Source organism: Salmo salar, chromosome 22, assembly GCF_965601325.2.
Source record: "Salmo salar chromosome 22, fSalSal1, whole genome shotgun sequence".
NCBI lineage: Eukaryota > Metazoa > Chordata > Actinopteri > Salmoniformes > Salmonidae > Salmo > Salmo salar.
Genome location: NC_138312.1, coordinates 53,521,408 through 53,546,732, shown reverse-complemented (window position 1 = coordinate 53,546,732; position 25,325 = coordinate 53,521,408). Strand labels below are relative to the sequence as shown.

The window sequence follows — 25,325 nt, the reverse complement described above, 5'->3', positions numbered from 1 at the left end:
AGCGGGTCCCTCACCGCGACAGTAATAGACCAGCTGGTTCCTCACCGCGACAGTAATAGACCAGCGGGTTCCTCACCGCGACAGTAATAGACCAGCGGGTCCCTCACCGCGACAGTAATAGACCAGCGGGTCCCTCACCGCGACAGTAATAGACCAGCGGGTCCCTCACCGTGACAGTAATAGACCAGCGGGTCCCTCACCGTGACAGTAATAGACCAGCTGGTTCCTCACCGTGACAGTAATAGACCAGCGGGTCCCTCACCGCGACAGTAATAGACCAGCGGGTCCCTCACCGCGACAGTAATAGACCAGCTGGTTCCTCACCGCGACAGTAACGGACCAGCGGGTCCCTCACCGCGACAGTAACAGACCAGCTGGTTCCTCACCGCCACAGTAACGGACCAGCGGGTCCCTCACCGCGGCAGTAATAGACCAGCTGGTTCCTCACCGCCACAGTAACGGACCAGCGGGTACCTCACCGCGACAGTAATAGACCAGCGGGTCCCTCACCGCGACAGTAATAGACCAGCGGGTCCCTCACCGCGACAGTAATAGACCAGCGGGTCCCTCACCGCGACAGTAATAGACCAGTGGGTTACTCACTATGATAGTGGTAGACCAGCTGCTGCAGGCTGCTGAACTGGGTGCGTGAGGTGATGTAGAAACCACCGCTGTCTAGCTTGCGTATCTTGTAGTGTTTGACATTGAGACCTTTGGTGTTGTCGTAGTCCAACACGGACAGGCAGTAGGCTCCTGTGCAGAAAAATAGAATTACAAAATAATTTGATACATTGTCTGCATCATCTCTATGCTTCTGTGTGTGTGGAAGGAGTAATGTGTGGGTCAAAACCAGTTAACTTCAAGTTTGAATGGATCACCTGGACATCTGTAGTAGTCATACTCCAATCAAGCCAGTTGTAGTGTTCCACACTACACACATCAGTGCATGTTCACAGCATAAACTACACCACATGACCTCATTACCCCAGGACCCTCAAACTCAACTCTGGACCTACAAGCCAGTTTCACTGCATTTTTGTCATTGCTCGGGGTAGAGGGACAAAGTGCGTCTTCAACCATTTGGTGGGTTCATTCCGTGTTCAAATTTACTACTTCACAATAGAAAGAGGAAACTTCAACAAGGAATTTGACAATAATCTAACAGTGCTTCTACTCCACGACTAAAATGTCTGTCGCTCTCTGAGAGGTTCTTCTCACCCTTGGTGGTCTCGCTCTCTCGGACCAGGAAGGTGCCTCGTCGGTTCTGTAAACTCAAAAGGAGCCTCTCTGAGTCGCGCCGAGTTATTTTCCCAAAATACCACCTGTGAAAGTGGGCCAGAGTGAGTGAGAAAGAACAGTGAGAACCTGCCACTGAGCAAAGTGACATTGCACTCCAAAAGCATAGTTGGGTCACGTATTCAGATCTCAAAAAAAGCGTAACGTCAACGAGTCCACGTTCCAGTGGTATTGTGTCGATCCAGCTTTATAAGCACGTAATTTTGGGGGGGAAATTATACAGTGCTTATCTTTTCCAACATATTTTTGATTGTGGCATATAGGTGGATCTACAAAACAGATGGCCTGGGACATGGAGTTATGCCATCAGAAGGCCACTTTTGAGAAATGAAAATGCCTAACAAACTGTGATTTTGTAGGGAAACTGTCCCTTTAATATCCTTATGGAGCACCACTGAAGTACATCTGAAGTACATCTGAGACCAGGGTATTTTACTATCCAGATGGGTTTGTCCATAATCATACATCTTAGAGAGAGTTTGGCCAATGTTATTAAAGCTGGACGCCATGCTGCTTCTTCTAGGGTTGCAATATTCCACTAACAAAATTCCCAGGTTTTTCCAGAAATCCTGGTTGGAGGATTCCACATTTCCTGCTGATTCCAGGAATCTGCCAACCAAAATTTCAGAAAAAACTGGGAATATAAAAAAATTATATAAATTATAAAAATGATATAAATGTTATAACCCAACAAAAACAGGAAAGATCGAGATAAAAAAAAAAAAAAATTGTTGATGTACTCTTCTGCTTGAATGGAGTCAGAGGGGGCCACATAGTTGCTGGGGATGTAACCGCTTTCTCCGGTAGTCAGAGACCGAGCCAGCCACCAGTCCCCTTCCCTGCAGCGAGACAGAGGAGAGAAGGAGGTGATGACAGGGTTATTGACTTGGACAACCAGAAGCCCTCCCTGGGTTCATTCAGAGAACTAACTGGTCACTCACATCAGACAGACACATTTGACGGTGGTTGAAGCCTAAAAACAGCCCTGGGAGTAAACCAGTGGAGGACACTGTGTGCTCACACCATGACATTCATAGGATCAAAAAAGATCTTAACCTCTCTTGACTAAATAATCATTTAAAAAAAAACAGGGAAAACAAGTGAAAACAATGACAAAACGTATTTCACACACTGTCATTTTGCCTTTGTGTTCATAAGCACAAATGGTTTGGTTTGTTGTACGTTGAGCTGACAAACATCACCTCAGTGCACACTGAGGAAAAACGGGGTTGATCGGAAAGAGGAAAGGTGACGAGAAGTTAAGACAGGGGGATCAGAAAGGATTAGTTCACTGACCTGAAGCTGTACTTTCTCCTAAGAGAAACCATGAAGCGTGAGAGAGGGAAATAACAGACAGCAGAGAACATCAAAAACACACAGAAAGAAATGCAGCAAACAGCAGAGCACACAAGACCAGACCATAGAACAGTAGGAGCAACTAACGGTGGGTACACCGTGTGTGTGTGTGATATATATATGTACACACACACTCACAGTTGAAGTCAGAAGTTTACATATACCTTAGCCAAAGGCATTTAAACTCAGTTTTCCACAATTCCTGACATTTAATCCTAGTAAAAATTCCCTGTCTTAGGTCAGTTAGGATCACCACTTTATTTTATGACTTGAAATGTCAGAATAATAGTAGAGAGAATTATTTATTTCAGCTTTTATTTCTTTCATCACATTCCCAGTGGGTCAGAAGTTTACATACACTCAATTAGTATTTGGTAGCATTGCCTTTAAATTGTTTAACTTGGGTCAAACGTTTCGAGTATCGTTCCACAAGCTTCCCACAATAAGTTGGGTGAATTTGGCCCCTTCCTCCTGACAGAGCTGGTACAACCGAGTCAGGTTTGTAGGCCTCCTTGCTCGCACACTCTTTTTCAGTTCTGCCCACAAATTTTCTATAGGATTGAGGTCAGGGCTTTGTGATGGCCACTCCAATACCTTGACCTTGTTGTCCTTAAGCCATTTTGCCACAACTTTGGAAGTATGCTTGGGGTCATTGTCCATTTGGAAGACTCATTTGCGACCAAGCTTTAACTTTCTGACTGATGTCTTGAGATGTTGCTTCAATATATCCACATACTTTTCCTTCCTCATGATGCCATCTACTTTGTGAAGTGCACCAGTCCCTCCTGCAACAAAGCACCTCCAGAACATGATGCTGCTACCCCCGTGCTTCACAGTTGGGATGGTGTTCAAGCCTCCTTCTTTTTCCTCCAAACATAACGATGGTCATTATGGCCAAACAGTTCTATTTTTGTTTCATCAGACCAGAGGACATTTCTCCAAAAAGTACGATCTTTGTCCTCACGTGCAGTTGCAAACCGTAGTCTGGCTTTTTTATGGCGGTTTTGGAGCAGTGGCTTCTTCCTTGCTGAGCAGCCTTTCAGGTTATGTAGCTAACTACATACCAATCGTCAGTAGGACCACTGTGTTGTGGCTGTATGTGTCCTATCGTGACCTTGTTGAGGTCCTGGGGTTCTCCTCCTAGGCTTGTACCAGTGGGGGCTGCTGAGGGGAGGACGGCTCATAATAAATGGCTGAAACTGAGAAAATGGAAGGGCATCAAACACATGGAAACCATTTATTTGATACCGTTCCACCTATTCTGCTCCAGTCATTACCACGAGCCCGTCCTCCCCAATTAAGGTGCCACCAACCTCCTGTGGCTTGTACATATATAGCTGAACAACCTGGCTATTTATAATCTTGGTTAACCCAGAACTAAAATACTGCGTAATTTGCTCAGTTGTGTGATTTACACTGAACAAAAATATAAACGAAACATGAAACAATTTCAAACATTTTACTGAGTTACAGTTCATAAGGAAATCAGTCAATTGAAATAACTCCATTAGGCCCTAATCTATGGATTTCACATGTCTGGGAATACAGATATGCATCTGTTGGTCACAGATAACCTTTTTTAAGTTTAGGCGTGGATCAGAAAACCAGTCAGTATCTAGTGTGACCACCTTCAGAAAACCAGTCAGTATCTAGTGTGACCACCTTCAGAAAACCAGTCAGTATTTAGTGTGACCACCTTCAGAAAAACCAGTCAGTATCTGGTGTGACCACCTTCAGAAAACCAGTCAGTATCTAGTGTGACCACCTTCAGAAAACCAGTCAGTATCTGATGTGACCACCTTCAGAAAACCAGTCAGTATCTGGTGTGACCACCTTCAGAAAACCAGTCAGTATCTAGTGTGACCACCTTCAGAAAACCAGTCAGTATCTAGTGTGACCACCTTCAGAAAACCAGTCAGTATCTGATGTGACCACCTTCAGAAAACCAGTCAGTATCTGGTGTGACCACCTTCAGAAAACCAGTAAGTATCTGGTGTGACCACCTTCAGAAATATTGCTTCAATATATCCACATACTTTTCCTTTCTCATGATGCCATCTACTTTGTGAAGTGCACCAGTCCCTCCTGCAACAAAGCACCTCCAGAACATGATGCTGCTACCCCCGTGCTTCACAGTTGGGATGGTGTTCAAGCCTCCCTCTTTTCCTCCAAACATAACGATGGTCATTATGGCCAAACAGTTCTATTTTTGTTTCATCAGACCAGAGGACATTTCTCCAAAAAGTACGATCTTTGTCCTCATGTGCAGTTGCAAACCGTAGTCTGGCTTTTTTATGGCGGTTTTGGAGCAGTGGCTTCTTCCTTGCTGAGCAGCCTTTCAGGTTATGTCGAAATAGGACTCGTTTTACTGTGGATATAGATATTTTTGGACCCGTTTCCTCCAGCATCTTCACAAGGTCCTTTGCTGTTGTTCTGGGATTGATTTGCACTTTTCGCACCAAAGTATGTTCATCTCTAGGAGACAGAAGGCGTCTCCTTCCTGAGCGGTATGACGGCTACGTGGTCCCATCGTGTTTATACTTGCATACTATTGTTTGTACAGATTCAGGCATTTGGAAATTGCTCCCAAGGATGAACCAGACTTGTGGAGGTCTACAATATTTTTTCTGAGGTCTTGGCTGATTTCTTTTGATTTTCCCATGATGTCAAGCAAAGAGGCACTGAGCTTGAAGGTAGGCCTTGAAATACATCCACAGGTACACCTCCAATTGACTCAAATTATGTCAATTAGTCTATCAGAAGCTTCTAAAGCCATGACATCATTTTCTGGAATTTTCCAAGCTGTTTAAAGGCTCAGTCAATTTAGTGTATGTTAACTTCTGACTCACTGGAATTGTGATACAGTGAATAATTATAAGTGAAATAATCTGTCTGTAAACAATTGTTGGAAAAATTACTTCCTAACCGACTTGCCAAAACTATAGTTTGTTAACAAGACATTTTTGGAGTGGTTGAAAAACTAGTTTTAATGACTCCAACCTAAGTGTATGTAAACTTCCGACTTCAACTGTATGTGTGTGTGTGTATATGTGTAAAACAGGTAGAGACCATCCTGTACCTAACTCCCACATTACCTGATCTGAAATTGATGTTTTTAAACGGTGCATTTTAAATGTCTTGCTATAGTGAGCTATGAACTGTCTTCCTGTAATCCAACTCTGTTGTATCTGGGTATGACGTATTCTCTCCTGCTGCAACCAAAATACCCAGTGATGGAACAATAAAGATTTTTTGGAAACAAACTGGCTTGTGTCTGTTAGAGTGATGCTTTTGGAAAGGACAAACTTCAACTATTACACCCAATCAACAGTAGAAGGCCCAGAATCAGGATTGTGATCATTAGGGCACGCAACAGAAAACATTTTACAGCAGTAGTGCCTCACTGTTTCAGTTTGTTTTCTTTCATTTGGTGCCTAATGAACATGACCTGACAAGGTTGCCCTTGTAAGATCTGAATACATTAGTAGTAATGTTGTACACAGCAGATGGGGCGACAGAAAGGGGACAGACAGTGTTGTCTGGCTAACGAGGAATTATGAATAAGTCAGCACTCACTGTGACTGTGTGTGTACAGTGTGCATGCTTGTGTGTCCACACGGTGTGTGTTTGGGTTTGTCTACGTCTGGATGAGTGTGTGTGTGTCTAGGTGAGAGTCCATGGTGAACATGTAGTATCTAAACAGGAAGAGGATGGAGTGGGCATCTCCTTACGTGTTGTTGATGATCTGCAGCCGCTCGCCTTTCTTGAAGGTCAGGTCCGAGGCAGTCCGTGATTCATAGTCATAGAGTGCCACAAATGTAGTGACACCTCCTACAGGACCGGACACACACACACACACACAACATTTTAGAGATGGGAGAGTTTTGGGCTAACACACAAGCAGCTGAGGATTGGCATCTCTCAAGGCAAAGTACAGTATCCTCTTTTTGTAATACACATAGAACTACTAGTGCCTTCAGAATGTATTCAGACCCCTTGATATTTTCCACACTTTGGTACGTTACAGGCTTATTCTAAAATTGATTAAATAATATTTTTTCCTCAATCTACACACAATACCCCATACTGACAAAGTGAAAAACAGAAATAGCTTATTTACATACGTTTTCAGACCCTTTACTATGAGAGTTGAAATTGAGCTCAGGTGCATTCTGTTTCCATTGATCATCCTTGAGATGTTTCTACAAATTAAATTGATTGGACATGATTTGGAAAGGAACACACACACACACACACACACACACACACACACACACACACACACACACACACACCCCCCCGCGCGCGCACAGGTCTATATAAGGTCCCACAGTTGACAGCGCATGTCAGAGCAAAAACCAAGTCATGAGGTTGAAGGAATTGTCTGTAGAGCTCAGAGACAGGATTGTGCCGAAGCACAAATCGGGGGAAGAGTACAAAAACATTTCTGCAGCATTGAAGGTCCCCAAGAACACAGTGGCCTCCATCATTCTTAAATGGAAGAAGTTTGGAACCAAGACTCTTCCTAGAGCTGGCCAGCAGAACATCCCAGAAATGAAAGGGCAACCAATCACTTTACAGGAGACGCAAAATAATGATTGACCATCTGGTGTAGACACACTATAGTGTCATGTCAGGTCTGTGAGAGTCTTCAAAGTCAAAGTGGAGACGGACTTGGCACCCCTGGAGATGGGCTTGGCACTCCAAGCAGATGTGGCCTTAAAGAAGGTTTTTGTGTCATACAACTTCCATGATCATACCATCTCAACAATACCTGTATGTTTTCAGTCTTCCCAAAAATCAAACTTACTACATTATATTTATTGTAATTCAATTTTCGCTGTCAACAGATGTTGCAAATACACTAGTGGAGGCTGGTGGGATGAGCTATAGGAGGACGGGCTCATTGTAATGGACGGAATGGAATAAATGGAATGGTTTTTGAGGGAAAGGTACCCTCGTTTCCTCTTCCTAACCTGCACCAAAGGAAGTAATCTACACAAACCGCCAGTACACTAGAAGGTGCTGAAAGAGAATAAAACACACGTCGGTCCCAGAAAGCACATTATATTGCAATTATAGCATAAAGCTAGGGGAAATAAAATGTGTTCACTGATTGCTGACAGCGTACTCGTTTATAGTTACTTCACCTTCTCGTCATAGTGCACCAACTCATTAAAACGGGTATTATAATAATATTACTGTAATTTGGCAGAGGCTTTTTATCCAAAGCAACCTAAAGTCATGTGTTCATACATTTGTTTATGTATAGGTGGCCCTGGGAATCAAAGCCACTATCCAGACGTTGCATGAGCCATTCTCTACCAACTTAGCTACAACTAGACATAACGAATCAGGCAGTTGGCCACAAATCCCGGGTGCTCGGTGATAAACCCCTGAATCCCCTCCTTGCTTCCTCGCTCTGTCGCCATCAGAATGCAGTTGCCACATGAGAACATGTTTGAATGTGATCACATGGCTGTTTGGGTCAATTACTTACATTTTAAGCAAGACAGACGATATACACTTAAAGGTAATAGCCAAATGGAAAGCTTTACCATCATAGCTACTATCACAATGGTGATTGCCTAAAACAAACAAACATTCACATATTGGGCATCATAGCTGATATTCAGGTGGTTGGGCACTGCAGTTAACTGCCTGGCTAGCTAACTACATACCAATTGTCAGTAGGACCACTGTGTTGTGGCTGTATGTGTACTATCGTGACCTTGTTGAGGTCCTGGGGTTCTCCTCCTAGGCTTGTACCAGTGGAGGCTGCTGAGGGGAGGACGGCTCATAATAAATGGCTGAAACTGAGAAAATGGAAGGGCATCAAACACATGGAAACCATTTATTTGATACCGTTCCACCTATTCCGCTCCAGTCATTACCACGAGCCCGTCCTCCCCAATTAAGGTGCCACCAACCTCCTGTGGCTTGTACATATATAGCTGAACAACCTGGCTATTTATAATCTTGGTTAACCCAGAACTAAAATACTGCGTAATTTGCTCAGTTGTGTGATTTACACTGAACAAAAATATAAACGAAACATGAAACAATTTCAAACATTTTACTGAGTTACAGTTCATAAGGAAATCAGTCAATTGAAATAACTCCACTAGGCCCTAATCTATGGATTTCACATGTCTGGGAATACAGATATGCATCTGTTGGTCACAGATAACCTTTTTTAAGTTTAGGCGTGGATCAGAAAACCAGTCAGTATCTAGTGTGACCACCTTCAGAAAACCAGTCAGTATCTAGTGTGACCACCTTCAGAAAACCAGTCAGTATCTGGTGTGACCACCTTCAGAAAACCAGTCAGTATCTGGTGTGACCACCTTCAGAAAACCAGTCAGTATCTGGTGTGACCACCTTCAGAAAACCAGTCAGTATCTGATGTGACCACCTTCAGAAAACCAGTCAGTATCTGGTGTGACCACCTTCAGAAAACCAGTCAGTATCTGGTGTGACCACCTTTTGCTTCATGCAGTGCGACACATCTCCTTCGCATGGAGTTGATCAGGCTGTTGATTGTGGCCTGTGGAATGTTGGAAGTGCAAGGTTGCTGGATATTGCCGGGAACTGGAACACGCTGCCATACACGTCAATCCAGAGCATCCCAAACAGGCTCAATGGGTGACATGTCTGGTGACCCTGGAAGAGCTGAGACATTTTTAGCTTCCAGGAATTGTGTACAGATCCTTGCCATATGGGGCTGTGTATTATCATGCTGAAACATGAGGTGATGGCGGCGGATGAATGGCACGACAATGGGCCTCAAGATCTCGTCAAGATCTCGTCGCAAGATCTCGTCGTATTTCTGTGCATTCAAATTGCCATCGATAAAATGTAATTGTGTTCGTTGCTCATAGCTTATGCCTGCCCATACCATAACCCCACCATGGGGCACTCTGTTCACAACGTTGTTATCAGCAAACAGACGGGTTTCTGACCGTCTATCAGATGGTTTCTGACCATCTCAGGGAAATTCTTCGGTTGTGCAAACACACAGTTTCCATCAGCTGACCGGGTGGCTGGTCTCAGGTGATCCCGTAGGTGAAAAAGCCAGATGTGGAGAACATGGGTTGACGTGGTTACACGTGGTCTGCGGTTGCGAAGCCGGTTGGACGTACTGCTAAATTCTCAAAAATTACTTTAGAGGAGGTTTAGGGTAGAGAAATAAACATTAAACTATATGGCAACAGCTCTGGTGGACATTCCTGCAAAACAGCATGCCAATTGCAAGCTTCCTCAAAACTTCAGACATCTGTGGCATTGTGTTGTGTGACAAAACTGCACATTTTAGATTGGCCTTTTATTGTCCCCAGCACAAGGTGCACCTGTGTAATGATCATGCTGTTTAATCAGCTTCTTGATATGCAACACCTGTCTGATTATCTTTGCTCACTAACAGGGATGTAAACAAATTTGTGCCCAACATTTGAGAGAAATAAGCTTTTTGTGCGTATGGAAAAGTTCTGTGATCTTTTATTTCAGCTCATGAAACATGTGACCAACACTTTACATGCTGTGTTTATATTTTTGTTATACACACACACACACACACACACACACACACACACACACACACACACACACACACACACACACACACACACACACACACACACACACACACACACACACACACTCAAACGTTTGGGGTCACTTCGAAATGTCCTTGTTTTTTAAAGAAAAGCTCATTTTTGGTCCATTAAAATAACATCAAATTGATCAGAAATACAGTGTAGACATTGTTAATGACTATTGTAGTTGGAAACTGCAGATTTTTTATGGAATATCTACATAGGCGTACAGAGGCCCATTATCAGTAACCATCACTCCTGTGTTCCAATGGCACACTGTGTTAGCTAATCCAAGTTTATAATTTTAAAAGGCTAATTGATCATTAGAAAACCCTTTTGCAATTATGTTAGCACAGCTGAAAACTGTTGTCCTGATTAAAGAAGCAATAAAATTGGCCTTCTTTAGACTAGTTGAGTATCTGGAGCATCAGCGTTTGTGGGTTCGATTACAGGCTCCAAATGGCCAGAAACAATGACCTTTCTCCTGAAACACGTCAGTCTAGTCTTGTTCTGAGAAATGAAGGCTATTCCATGCGAGAAATTGCCAAGAAACAGAAGATCTCGTACAACGCTGTTTACTACTCCCTTCACAGAACAGCGCAAACTGGCTCTTAACAGAATAGAAAGAGGAGTGGGAGGCCCCGGTGCACAACTGAGCAAGAGGACAAGTACATTAGAGTGTCTAGTTTGAGAAACAGACACCTCACAAGTCCTCAGCTGGCAGCTTCATTAAATAGTACCCACAAAACACCAGTCTCAACATCAACAGTGAAGAGGTGAATCCGGGATGCTGGCCTTCTAGGCAGAGTTCCTCTGTCCAGTGTCTGTGTTCTTTTGCCCATCTTAAATCTTTTATTTTTATTGGCCAGGCTGAGATATGGCTTTTTCTTTGCAACTCTGCCTAGAAGGCCAGCATCCCGGAGTCGCCTCTTCACTGTTGACGTTGAGACTGGTGTTTTGCTCCACCTACAGTATACATTGCCCACTCCAACCAAAGGCTAAATGATTCCAGTGTGTTCTCCTCACGACATACAGTGGCAAGAAAAAGTATGTGAATCCTTTGGAATTACCTGGATTTCTGCCTAAATTGGTCATCAAATTTGATCTGATCTTCATCTAAGTCACAACAATAGACAAACATACTATGCTTAAACTAATAACACACAAATTATTGTATTTTTCTTGTCTATATTGAATACATCATTTAAAGATTCACAGTGGAGGTTGGAAAAAGTATGTGAACCCCTAGGCTAATGACTTCTCCAAAATCTAATTGGAGTCAGGAATCAGCTAACCTGGAGTCCAAATAATGAGACGAGATTGGAGATGTTGGTTAGAGCTGCCTTGCCCTATAAAAAACACTCACAAAATTTGAGTTTGTTATTCACAAGGAGCATTGCCTGATGTGAACCATGCCTCGAACAAAATAGATCTCAGAAGACCTAAGATTAAGAATTGTTGACTTGCATAAAGCTGTAAAGGGTTACGAAAGTATCTCTAAAAGCCTTGATGTTCATCAGTCCACGGTAAGAAAAAGTGTCTATAAATGGAGAAAGCTCAGCACTGTTGCTACTCTCCCTAGGAGTGTTCAACGGTCAATGGAGGTTAAGAAGAATCCTAGAGTGTCAGCTAAAGACTTAAAAGAAATCTCTGGAACATGCTAACATCTCTGACGAGTCTACGATACGTAAAACACTAAACAAGAATGGTGTTCATGGGAGGACACCATGGAAGAAGCCACTTCTGTCCAAACCAAACTTTGCTGCACGTCTGAAGTTTGCAAAAGTGCACCTGTATGTTCCACAGTGCTACTGGCAAAATATTCTGTGGACAGATGAAACTACAGTTGAGTTGTTTGGAAGGAACACACAACACTATGTGTGGAGGAAAAAAAGGCACAGCACACCAACATCAAAACCTCATACCAACTGTAAAGTATGGTGGAAGGGAGCATCATGGTTTGGGGCTGCTTTTCCTGGGGCTGCTTCAGGGCCTGGACAGCTTGCTATCATCGACGGAAAAATGAATTCCCAAGTTTATCACGACATTTTGCAGGAGAATGTAAGGCTATCTGTCCGCCAATTGAAGCTCAACAGAAGTTGGATGATGCAACAGGACAACGACTCAAAACAGAGAAGTAAATCAACAACAGAATGGCTTCAACAAAAGAAAATACAACTTCTGGAGTGGCCCAGTCAGAGTCCTGACCTCAACCCGATTTGAGATGCTGTGGCATGACCTCAAGAGAGCAGTTCACACCAGACATCCCAAGAATATTGCTGAACTAAAACAGTTTTGTAAAGAGGAATGGTCAAATTCCTCCTGAACGTTGTGCAGGTCTGATCCGCAACTACAGAAAACATTTGGTTGAGATCATTGCTGCCAAAGGAGGGTCAACCAGTTAATAAAGCCAAGGGTTCACATACTTTTTGCATCCTGAGTGTGAATGTTTACATGGTGTGTTCAATAAAGACAAACGTATAATTGTTTGTGTTTTATTAGTTTAAGCAGACTGTGTGTCTATTGTTGTGACCTAGATGAAGTTCAGATCAAATTTATGACCAATTTATGCAGAAATCCAGGTATTTCCAAAGGGTTCACATACTTTTTTGTGCAACTGCATGGAATCATGTAACCAAAAAAGTGTTAAACAAATCAAAATATATTTTATTTTTGAGATTCTTCAAAGTAGCCACCCTTTGCCTTAATGACAGCTTTGCACACGCTTGGCATTCTCTCAACCAGCTCCATGTGGTAGTCACCTGGAATGCATCCAGGCACTCCGCGTTACGTTGTGCATAAGAACAGCCCTTAGCCGGAATGAATAATGACATTTTGGATCTTCCTCAAACAAAATCAATAGAAAGGTACTGTACTTTGGGGGATGTATTTTTGGCATACACTTGAAATATGTATCCAAAATTATTATTGAGAAGTAATTCAAAGAAATGTGGAACATTAACATGTTTGTTTTACATACCGTAAATTCCGGACTATAAGCCACAACTTTTTTCCCAGCTTTGAACCTCGCGGCTTAAACAATGACGCGGCTAATATATGGATTTTTCCCGCTTTCAAATTTTTGGGCTCCAAAAAAAAACACATTCTGTGACGTGCTCAGTTTTGGCGGCATGAAGCTTTCATTAGACCAATGAAATTGCCGAACGGGTTAAGGTCAAACAACTTTTTGGTTTACTGTTTAGATTAAATCGAGCGCTCTCAAACTTCCCATCACTCTGATTACGGTAGTCATTTTGTCACCCTCATCATGGCAAAGACATGGAGAAATGCATATGATGCAGCTTTCAAGTTGAAGGCGATTGATCTGGCTGTTGGAAAAGGAAATAGAGCTGCTGCACGGGAGCTTGGTCTTAATGAGTCGATGATAAGACGTTGGAAACAGCAGCGTGAGGAATTGACTCAGTGCAAAAAGACAACTAAAGTTTACTGCTAATTTTTTATTTTTTGTTACAAGCCGTGTTTCGTTAAAGCCTATTTATTTTTGTTACAAGCCGTGTTTCGTTAAAGCCTATTTATTTTTGTTACAAGCCGTGTTTCGTTAAAGCCTATTTATTTTTGTTACAAGCAGGTGTTTCGTTAAAGCCTGTGTAAAGTTCATTTGTTTCAATGTACCGGTAGGCACCTGCAGCTTATAGACATGTGCGGCTTATTTATGTTCAAAATAAAAAAAATGTTTTAATTAAGTGGGTGCGGTTTATATTCAGGTGCGCTTAATAGTCCGGAAATTACGGTAATATATTTCCATCTGAACATTCCACAATGCTTTGCCCTGCTAATCGCAGGCCATCTGATCATTCCAAAACATTTTCCCCTGCTGAATGCAGCCTAAGAACTTCCTGCTCCACCTACCTGCCAGTGGTCCTCTGTGAGGGGAGGTGATACTGCCCATGTGGTTCACTCCACCGAACAGCGCCAGCTCGGGGGTGTTGGTGGGAGCATGCCCGGGGTGGTGGCCATGCCTGGCTCCCCCTACGGCGGGACTCCTGTTGGGGGTCTGGGTCTGCTGGGTCGAGTTGAGGTGGTGGTGGTGCCCACTGTCCGAGCCCGTGCCAATGGTGCCATCGAGACTCAGTGAGCGCTGGCCCGGCTCCTTGGGCTTGCTCTTGCCTGCCCCCATCAGCAGGCCTGATAAAAAGAACCAATGATTAAAATCTCAAATGGATTCATTTCAATCTGGCTTAATTCAGTTCAGTGCTGTTTGATTCAATGCAATCACTCAATTCAATTCTATACAAACTCTGAATTCAATTCACTCAAGCTCGAGCTGGTGATTGGATGGAGAGACCCATCTCGTCCTGATGTGTACTTGAGTATCTGGTATTTAAAATACTTTTTTCTGTGTATTTGAGTATTTTCAAAATAAGTACTTTTATTTTAGTATTTAAATGGTTATTTGTAAAAAAACAAATACTCTACCAAATTGTATTTAAAATACTATTTTGAAATACATGGGTTAAATGCATGGGAGTGTATTTGGGTCAGTGAATTTGAAAATACTTTCCAAGTGTATGTTGTCTTTTCAAAAAAAATATGATGTAAAAGTAATTGATATTTGAAATAGTATTTGAACCCAGGTCTGGTTCTATATTATCCCTTTCCCTGCAACAGTAGAATCATTCAGCAGGGTGGTGTTCATTAGGAACCAAATGGAAGAAAACTGGCTGAAAGGGACTACCTGGTCCAATATGGCACACACATTTTCCATTGCAAAACATTTTTAAAACTTGACCTTATGAACACGACCCTGCTATTGAGTCTCCATTCAGCGTCCATTCATTGAGTTTCCTTGGAAATCTTCCACTTTCAGTTGCTGGAGCCGCTTACAAGGCAAATACTCTAAAAGGACAGCTTGAAAAAGTCAACAGACAGCGACGGGTGTTTGTAGATTCAAGGTCATATAATATGTTGATTCAATCTGGTATTAAATAAATACAGATCTACAATGTACACAATTTAAGACACAGTGTATGACAGCTCTGAGCGGAAACTTTGGCCTGGGCCGACATTGACAACAAGAATTTTATCATCGTCGGTAATTCTACAGTACTTGGTTTATCACCCCTGCATTTCAAATTGAATCCTATTCTTACAGACTCTGTTACAATCATGGACACAAACACCAGTTTAATTCTTCCCTCTGTACAACAGAATGAGTCACAATGGAAACCTATTACAGGCTAGATGATACACGCGCGCACACACACGGCTTGTTCCGTTGTGTGCGGCAGTTAGTGTGTGTGTGAGCAGCTGTTCGTCTGTCCCTGAGAACAGAAGCTCTGACACACACACACACCCCGTGTCTCTCACATCTCCTTTCCAACACACTCACTGTGACTGCGTGTGTGTGGGGGGGGGGTTGTTTCTTCTATCCTTGCGGGGACCTAAAATCCCCAAATTACCTCACAAGGGTAGTAAAACAAGAAATATTCTCCATGAGGACAAAGGCTATTTTAAGCTTAGGGGTTAGGTTTAAGGGTTATAATTAGGGTCAGGTTTATAATTAGGGTTAGGGTAAGGGGGTTAGGATTAGGAGTTAGCGTTTGGGTAATTTTGAATGGAAATACATTTCAGGTCCCCACGAGGATAGAAGAACATAACGTGTGTGTGTGTAGACAGAGACAGGGCTGAGTGTGACTAACAGTGGGTGGGGAAGGAGCAGGGGAACTAGGAATAGCTGAAAAAGGTCTAGAGAACGTAGGAGGTGCTGCAGCATCTGGGGTTGAGTCTGGTGTGTACAGTATGTGGGAGTGTTGCTGCAGCATCTGGTGTTGAGTCTGGTGTGAACAGTATGTGGGAGTGTTGCTGCAGCATCTGGGTTTGAGTTTGGTGTGTACAGTATGTGGGAGTGTTGCTGCAGCATCTGGGGTTGAGTCTGGTGTGTACAGTATGTGGGAGTGTTGCTGCAGCATCTGGGGTTGAGTCTGGTGTGAACAGTATGTGGGAGTGTTGCTGCAGCATCTGGGGTTGAGTCTGGTGTGTACAGTATGTGGGAGTGTTGCTGCAGCATCTGGGGGTGAAGTTGAGTCTGGTGTGTACAGTATGTGGGAGTGTTGCTGCAGCATCTGGGGTTGAGTCTGGTGTGTACAGTATGTGGGAGTGTTGCTGCAGCATCTGGGGTTGAGTCTAGTGTGTACAGTATGTGGGAGTGTTGCTGCAGCATCTGAGGGTGAGGTTGAGTCTGGTGTGTACAGTATGTGGGAGAGTTGCTGCATTGTCCATGAGTGTGAAAAGACCTCGACACAGTCAGGTGTTGTGCTTTCTTCTGAGTTGTGGGGTTTTAAATACACCACTGAGAGTTCGAAACATTAGGACATAAACTGACCAGGTCAATCCAGGTGAAAGATATGATCCCTTATTGATGTCATCTGTTAAATCCACTTCAATCAGTGTAGATGAAGGGGAGGAGACAGGTTAAAGGAGGATTTTTAAGCCTTGAGACATGGATTGTGTGTGTGTGTGCCATTCCTAGGGTGAATAGGTAAGACAAAAGATTTAAGTGCTTTTGAATGGGGTATGGTAGTAGGTGCCAGGCACGTGCCAAGTACTGCAACGCTGCTGGGTTTTTCATGCTCAACAGTTTCCTGTGTGTATCAAGAATAGTCCACCACCCAAAGGACATTCAGCCAACTTGATACAACTGTGGGAAGCTTTGGAGTCAACATGCGCCAGCATCCCTGTGGAATGCATTCAACACCTTGTAGGGTCCATTCCCCGACGAATGGAGGCTGTTCTGAGGGCAAAAGGGGGTGCAACTCAATATTAGGAAGGTGTTCCTAATGTTTTGTACACTCAATGTACATAGTTTGTGTGTATGTAAATCTGCTGTGTGTGAGTGCTTCTGTGTGCATCTGTATATATGGAAGGGAATGTGTGCGAGTGTGCATATCAACTCTGTGTGTGTGTGTGTGTGTGTGTGTGTGTGTGTGTGTGTGTGTGTGTGTGTGTGTGTGTGTGTGTGCGTGCACATTAGGGCCGGGACGATACCAGTATCGCAATATTTTTTCCATGGCAAAAATGAGACCACGAAGCAAGCAAAACACTCTGGTCCTTTAAAACCTGCTGTGTGTAAATATTGGGTGCTATATGGTCCTTTAAAACCTGCTGTGTGTAAATATTGGGTGCTATATGGTCCTTTAAAACCTGCTGTGTGTAAATATTGGGTGCTATATGGTCCTTTAAACCCTGCTGTGTGTAAATATTGGGTGCTATATGGTCCTTTAAAACCTGCTGTGTGTAAATATTGGGTGCTATATGGTCCTTTAAAACCTGCTGTGTGTAAATATTGGGTGCTATATGGTCCTTTAAAACCTGCTGTGTGTAAATATTGGGTGCTATATGGTCCTTTAAAACCTGCTGTGTGTAAATATTGGGTGCTATATGGTCCTTTAAAACCTGCTGTGTGTAAATATTGGGTGCTATATGGTCCTTTAAAACCTGCTGTTTGTAAATATTGGGTGCTATATGGTCCTTTAAACCCTGCTGTGTGTAAATATTGGGTGCTATATGGTCCTTTAAACCCTGCTGTGTGTAAATATTGGGTGCTATATGGTCCTTTAAAACCTGCTGTGTGTAAATATTGGGTGCTATATGGTCCTTTAAACCCTGCTGTGTGTAAATATTGGGTGCTATATGGTCCTTTAAACCCTGCTGTGTGTAAATATTGGGTGCTATATGGTCCTTTAAAACCTGCTGTGTGTAAATATTGGGTGCTATATGGTCCTTTAAAACCTGCTGTGTGTAAATATTGGGTGCTATATGGTCCTTTAAAACCTGCTGTGTGTAAATATTGGGTGCTATATGGTCCTTTAAAACCTGCTGTGTGTAAATATTGGGTGCTATATGGTCCTTTAAAACCTGCTGTGTGTAAATATTGGGTGCTATATGGTCCTTTAAAACCTGCTGTGTGTAAATATTGAGTGCTATATGGTCCTTTAAACCCTGCTGTGTGTAAATATTGGGTGCTATATGGTCCTTTAAAACCCTGCTGTGTGTAAATATTGGGTGCTATATGGTCCTTTAAAACCCTGCTGTGTGTAAATATTGGGTGCTATAGTTTGGAAAATAAATACATGTAACTCTGGATGACAACATAATGATGTTTGTTTCCAACAGAGCTGATTTCCTAAAGAAGTTAAATCCGCTTTGTATTTTGTTTCCTTGCCATGATTCTGTCTTATACTCAGCTGGCCCCTCCCCGGATTTTGTGTTAAATGCTCTACAACAAAGATTTCTCTGCCCTTGACCTTCTTCTGAACATCTCCAAAACAAAGGTCATGTGGTTTGGTAAGAAGAATGCCCCTCTACCCACAGGTGTGATTAATACCTCTGAGGGTTTAGAGCTTGAGGGAGTCACCTCATACAAGTACTTGGGAGTATGGGTAGACGGTACACTGTCCTTCTCTCAGCACATATCAAAGATGCAGGCTAAAGTTAAATCTAGACTTGGTTTCCTCTATCGTAATCGCTCCTCTTTCACTCCAGCTGCCAAACTAACCCTGATTCAGATGACCATCCTACCCATGCTAAATTACGCAAACGTAATTTATAGATCGGCAGGTAAGGGTGCTCTTGAGCGGCTAGATGCTCTTTACCATTCGGGCATCATATTTGCCACCAATGCTCCTTATAGGACACATCACTGCACTCTATACTCCTCTGTAAACTGGTCATCTCTGAATACCTGTCGCAAGACCCACTGGTTTATGCTTATTTATAAAACCCTCTTAGGCCTCACTCCCCCCATCTGAGATATCTACTGCAGCTCTCATCCTCCACATACAACACCCGTTCTGCCAGTCACATTCTGTTAAAGGTCCCCAAAGCACACACATCCCTGGGTCGCTCGCCTTTTCAGTTCGCTGCAGCTAGCGACTGGAACGAGCTGCAACAAACACTCAAGCTGGACAGTTTTATCTCAATCTCTTCATTCAAAGACTCAATCACGGACACTCTTACTGACAGTTGTGGCTGCTTCGCGTGATGTATTGTTGTCTCTACCTTCTTGCCCTTAGTGCTGTTGTCTGTGCCCAATAATGTTTGTACCATGTTTTTTGCTGCTGCCATGTTGTGTTGCTACCATGTTGTTGTCATGTTGTGCTGCTACCATGCTATGTTGTTGTCTTATGTCTCTCTTTCTGTAGTGTTGTGTTGTCTCCCTTGTCGTGATGTGTGTTTTTGTCCTATATTTTATTTTTTTATTTTTAATCCCAGCTCCTGTCCCCGCAGGAGGCCTTTTGCCTTCTGGTAGGCCGTCATTGTGAATAAGAATTTGTTCTGACTTGCCTAGTTAAATAAAGGTTAAAGAAATAAAAATACTAACGCGTATGGAGATACTGGTATCGTCCCGGCCCTAGCGTGCATGCCTACTGTATGTGTGTGAGTGAGTGTGGACGTGAGTTTGATTCATCCGGAGCCAGAATGAAAGCCAGCCCAGTGAAGGGGTTAACGTCTCCCTCAGTTTCATGCTGCTTAGTCACACAGAGAGAGACCTGGGGGGGTAGATGACTACTCAATGTTAGTGGGCGTTCGATGAGGCTGGCCAGAGCCTGGGCTATATTATATTAGTACTGGCTGGTTTGCTACTTTAAGTCACTGTTATTATGGGACCAGAGGGACTAAAAGGACAAATACTGTACACATGCCTGGCCCTGGACAAAATACCATCGGCTGGGGTCAAAAGTCTGTACCAATGTATTAGCTTAGCATAGTGGTAGCTAACTAGTTAAGATAGCTTGGCGCATTGGCCGGGCCCTGGACCAAACAGCATCCAGGCCAAAAGCCTGTACCAATGGCCTAGCATTAATTGGTGTAAACTAGCTTAGCTCGCTCGTGTACAGGTCTGGATTTGGACAAAACATTCAGAGACAAAATCCTGTACCAATGTCCTAGAACGGTGGACATTTAGCTAGCTCAAGCAGTGACATCACCTTCCCTGACCTGGCTCATTACGTTCAGTACAAAATGGAAGAAATCGTTTTGAAACAGGGGAATGCTCAATTTCAGTTTTTTTTTGTGTTTCAAAAACCTTCTGTCCTGATGCTTTAGAAGTATACCAGTAGGCCAGTGGAGGCTGGTGGGAGGAGCTATAGGAGCATGGGCTCATTGTAATGGCTGAAATGTAATAAATGGAACGGAGTCCAACATGTGGTTTCCATATGTTTGATATCGTTCCATTGATGCCATTCCAGCCATTACAATGAGCCCGTCCTCCTGTAGCCACTCCCGCCAGCCTCCTCTGCAGTAGACCTACTGCTGACATTTACTTTGGAGTGCAGAGTGCAGGTGGGAGTGTGGTACAGAATACCAGCGTGGTACCTACATTAGCACAGCATGCAACTTATTGTATATAGAAAACCCTACAACCCTAATTCCTTTTGCATGGCCTGATTCAATAGAACACTCCAATGAACCTTTGGCCCATGCTACTGATCAGAAAATGATGGGTTTCCATGGTTACAAGTTTGGTCCCTCAAAAGGTTTCTCTCTATGGATAACTCCTGGACATTTTTCTTGCCCCTAAACTTGCCTTCAAACAATTTAGCCTGAGTGCATTATTGCTCAGTGACCTGTGACAAAAGACAAGCACAGTATCATACAAATCGAAAAGTAACTAGAAGACGAAAGACCACGGTGAAGGATCAAGATGGAGTTTCTTCCCTTTCGACTTCAACCTGAAGTGCTGGAGCAGTCTGCGGTACAGAATGTACTCAACAGCCTCAAACAACCTCTTCCATGACCCCATTGGGGTTGTGTTGCGATTCTCTACCCTTCTCCCTGGGTGTGTACTTGCACACTCCTTTGTCATGGATTTAAAAACTTTGGGTTGGTGCAATAATTAGTTGGAGGGTTCCCACCATTGTTCCTACAACAGTCCATTCCCTTTAGATTAATGAGGGGGATTGTGCAAGGGCATTGGGTAGAGAAACAGGACAAGGCCATGCTCCTGTTCAGTGCCATCACCTGGGCCACGTAGGCATATGCAAGTAGAAAAGTCGTAAACAGAGCGTACGTGATTCCTTTGTTTACATGTAAGGGAAGCGTGTTTGTTCTACATAATGTATTTGGGCTCTTGAGTGGCACAGCAGTCTAGGGCACTGCATCTCAGTGCTAGAGCCGTCACTACAGACCCTGGTTCGATTTGAGGCTGTATCACAACTGGCCGTGATTGGGAGTCCCACAGGGCGCCGCACAATTGGCCCAGCGTTGTCCGGGTTAGGCCGTCGTTGTAAATAAGAATTTGTTCTTAACTGACTTGCCTAGTTAAATTAAATAAAAAATATTTATATCTGAAAGTTCTACAATATTGTGCCCTGCTGGCACCAATCAGTAGCAATGAGGGTTTTGAGGAGAAGAGGGATGGAAGCCATTTAGGAGTTCTGAGAGACTGTTGAAACCTCTTAAGGGACTACGACTGCACTTTGCCAGGAGGAAACTGTGAACAGCACACCCTTAGCAGCCTGTCACAGTGTGTAAACAACGGAACTAATGCAACTAGTAGCACCTTCCCCTAATATGGAGCCAGACGGCTTGAACATCAGGATCTGTGACTGTGTGATTTGTTCCTAGTTCCCACATTCTGAGAGATTGAGAGGGGGGTAGGAGAGACGGGAAAGGGCGAGAGGAAGGAGAAAGAAAGAAGAGAGACACGGGGAAAGAGGGGAGAGAAAGGAGGGGGGATTGTAATCCTGTGAGTCTCAGAACTTTGCTATTCACCATAAGACTGTAAAAACGTGGGAAAAGCAGAATCCTCCAACAGGCACCTGAGGGTAAAGACATTTTAACCCCTGTTTGTGTCATCATTCTGTTTTTGTAAAAATGTCTGTGGAAATGTGTTAAAGTATTCTTTGTGCATAGAGTTGTATGGTCTGTTGAACTTTGCAATCGATAGTTTTTGCCTGACATATATTTTAAAGTGAAAAATCTGTCTCAACATATTTTGTTTTTACCGTGGAATTGCCCTCAAGCTCAGTAAATTTGGTTGGGAATCATTGATAGACAGCAATATTCAAACCTTGTCTCTGATTTTCAAATGTCTTTTAAAAAGGTCTGGTATGTCTTTTGCGTTCATAATGTGTAACTGTCCCACTGTAGAATATCCCAGGGTTTTCAGATGCCTCCACCAAGTATTCACTTTTAGTAACTTAGAAATGTTTCAATCATTTTCTTTCACTTTGAAAATGTGTAGATCTGTAAGGAAAAAATATCTAAGTGAATGCCTTTTTAGATTGAATGGAAGGCAATGAAATCTGACAGTGCAAGGGGTGTGTAGACTCACTAGGCATTGTACGTGCTGCACACGCCCATGCACATTCTGTAAAAATAAAAATCCCCACGTACAATGGTTATGTGGAATTATGGTTACTTGGGTTTCTACATGTCCTGCTGTTCCATTGAGGAAATTAGTTGGGACTTTCACTTGAGACTGATGGTAAAATCAAAAGAGACTCATCTGAAACAAAGGTGTGTGTGCACCTCATTCTGACATAGGTCTACCCGGTTCCTTGGAGCGAAAACAAACACTAAATGGGGAAATATTTAGACCTCCCCCCCAACTACTCTACTGCGAATAGATCCACAATCCTCAGAACAATCCACAATTCTGCTAAATATAGCCTGGCCACCAAATTGAGGCTTGGTTCATAGAAAATTGCAGTAATATGGCAGTGATGTACAATTGCAATAATGCTTGCATGTGCCAGGGTTTATCTCAAATGGTACCCTATTCCGTATAGTCTAAGGCATAGGGCTCTGGTCAAAAGTAGTGCACTATATAGGGAATAGCATGCCATTTAAGATGCAGGCTAAGAACGGACCAAGAATCACCTTGATGTTGTCTCGTAGTCCCTGTTAAAGGATGATAAAAAAGCTCCACAGGAGATGGTAGTGTCTGTCTCCGCAGTCCCAGAGTCCTCGGCTCTCCAGAAAAATAGGTTTTATCGGCCTGTCCCATCTAATCTTCTCTCCTCCATTGCTGTGCAAAGACAATGGAGGGAGAGGAGGAGCGGGGTACAGGAGGAGCGCAGCCAGGGGAAAACCCAGGTGATAAACTCAGCGCTGGATCCACTTCCTCCTCTGTCAGTCACTTAGTACGGTACTGTCACTGAACCAAGAAGCCATGTTCCGCACAGTAAGAACAGGAAGTAGATACACAGTATCAACCATTGGCAGACAATGAGCCATAAAAACTGACTGAAATAGGAACTGGGCTTCTGTTCCCTATTAATAGAGACAGATTCTATAGGTTATTTTGAAACCATCTCAGTCCTTGGATAAATCCTTAGGGAACACACATCAACAAGACAAACAAGGACTCAACAGCACATTAATAGATTGCCATGCAGTACCGGCTGCACCTCTGACATTAGAAATATGCGAACTTGCAAATGTTATTCTTATGTTAGTAAGGGTGTTATTAATCAGTGTCTGGGAGCGTATCAATATATTTGAGGCTGTGGTATTCTATTATAATGCAATGGTGTGGTTCAGCCAGACTGGAACAATAGGCTCCATTCAGATATGCTGACACTTGGCAACAGTCCACGCCAAAATTCCCAGGGATGCACACCTGTTTCATTCAAACCAGTAAATATAGGCTGTAGCTAAAATAAAAGAGGTTGGGGGGGCATACATTGTATGGGTTGTCTCTGTCCAAATCATAATAGTAATAATAATAATTGTATAACCAAAAAGCGGAAAGAAATGATGTTCCTCACAGACGGTCACTATTTACGCACGTTGTCCTATGCAGTATTGTAACCTCATTGGTGAAAGATGGGTCACGCCTTTGATAGGAAAAACCAACATCATTTCGTGACTGTAAATGGATATTGGCTAGGGTGTATTTTTGTGCAGGTCATGCTTATGCATACTACTATTAATACGTGCTTTGTAGGCTATAATAGGACTGTAGGAATCAAATCAGGTGCTGTTACAACTCCATTTTGAATTTCGATGGCCTGTGTGTGTATTAATTATTGTTATATCTTCATTTCAAACGAGGTGTCGGAAGTACATGATACTATAGTAGCCCATGTAGGCTGTGCGGGAGATTACATCTGTCAACGACAGTCACTATAAATGGAAGGGTACACATTTTATGAAATAGACTAAAATTATACTGTCAACACAAAACATTGTGGGGTGGGAACAATGTGAAACCAGCAATAGAAACGCTGTCGAATTACGAATCCTTTGTGTAACGTCAAGAAAATGTATTGTACTAAAATGTGTTGACATTCCTTCACCCGGTGAAAGCTAAATATTGTAGGCTAATCAACACTTACCTTTGAAGCAAGCGTCTTGAGGTTTACGCAAGGCACAGAAGAGTGCGTGAAGAACCAAATCAAATCCCCACAGTAGTCTTCATTTGATGAAAAGGATTCGAAAACGAATTATGTCTAACTTCTTTGAGGACACTAGTAGCGAAGGAAAATGCCATTTAGCGAATTTGAAAGAATAGACAGGTCATGACGGGAATTGCCTTGAGCAGAGGGCACAACTCAGATTGCGGTGGCGATCCAATTCGTTAAAATAAACGCAAGTAGGCGGTGGAAATGGACATCCATCCGTTTAGGATATCAGTAAAATTAAGTAGGCTTAATGAAATGCGAAGTGATAAATTAGGGCTATGAAAGGAATCCCTGTGCCACATACGAGGGATATAGTGAAAACATGCCTTGTAGGGGAAAAAGGCAAGATCACTATGCATCACTGACGAAACAAGACAGCACAATATGATAGGGGAGAATGAATTACGTTTTTTGCGCAACTGGATGGAGTCAGGAATACAGCGTAGCTCCGTTGAATAATTTAGTTCACGTAGACAATTCCAATATCAACATCTTTTTAAACACAACCATTTAGGGACAGTTTCCCGGACACAGATTAAGCCTAGTCATGGACTAAATAACAATTTTATGCTCATTGAGCATGCTTTTAGTATAGGACGTTTAATCTGTGTCTGGGAAACCTGTCCTTATATTTTGGAATAGATACTGTATTAGGTTAGGACTCGTTTGTGAAAGACAAGGGAACACGTTCCACCATCCATTTCCCATT

General features: G+C 43.0%; 1 protein-coding gene across 2 annotated transcripts in view; it reads right to left on the bottom strand.

Moving 5' to 3' along the window:
* Window positions 1–25,008, bottom strand: part of LOC106583686 (proto-oncogene tyrosine-protein kinase Src) — a 32,127-nt gene extending 7,119 nt beyond the window's left edge. The window contains exons 1-7 of one of the 2 annotated variants that reach the window (XM_014168179.3): window positions 24,551–25,008; window positions 14,118–14,393; window positions 6,384–6,483; window positions 2,593–2,610; window positions 2,037–2,135; window positions 1,219–1,322; window positions 604–753 (exon numbers count right to left, since the gene is read on the bottom strand). In XM_014168179.3, the coding sequence (XP_014023654.1) occupies window positions 604–753; window positions 1,219–1,322; window positions 2,037–2,135; window positions 2,593–2,610; window positions 6,384–6,483; window positions 14,118–14,385 (739 nt within the window). In that variant the 5' untranslated portion in view covers window positions 14,386–14,393; window positions 24,551–25,008. The remainder of the gene's footprint in view (window positions 1–603; window positions 754–1,218; window positions 1,323–2,036; window positions 2,136–2,592; window positions 2,611–6,383; window positions 6,484–14,117; window positions 14,394–24,550) is intronic. The other variant, XM_014168180.3, reaches the window with a different exon arrangement.
* Window positions 25,009–25,325: the final 317 nt, after the last annotated feature.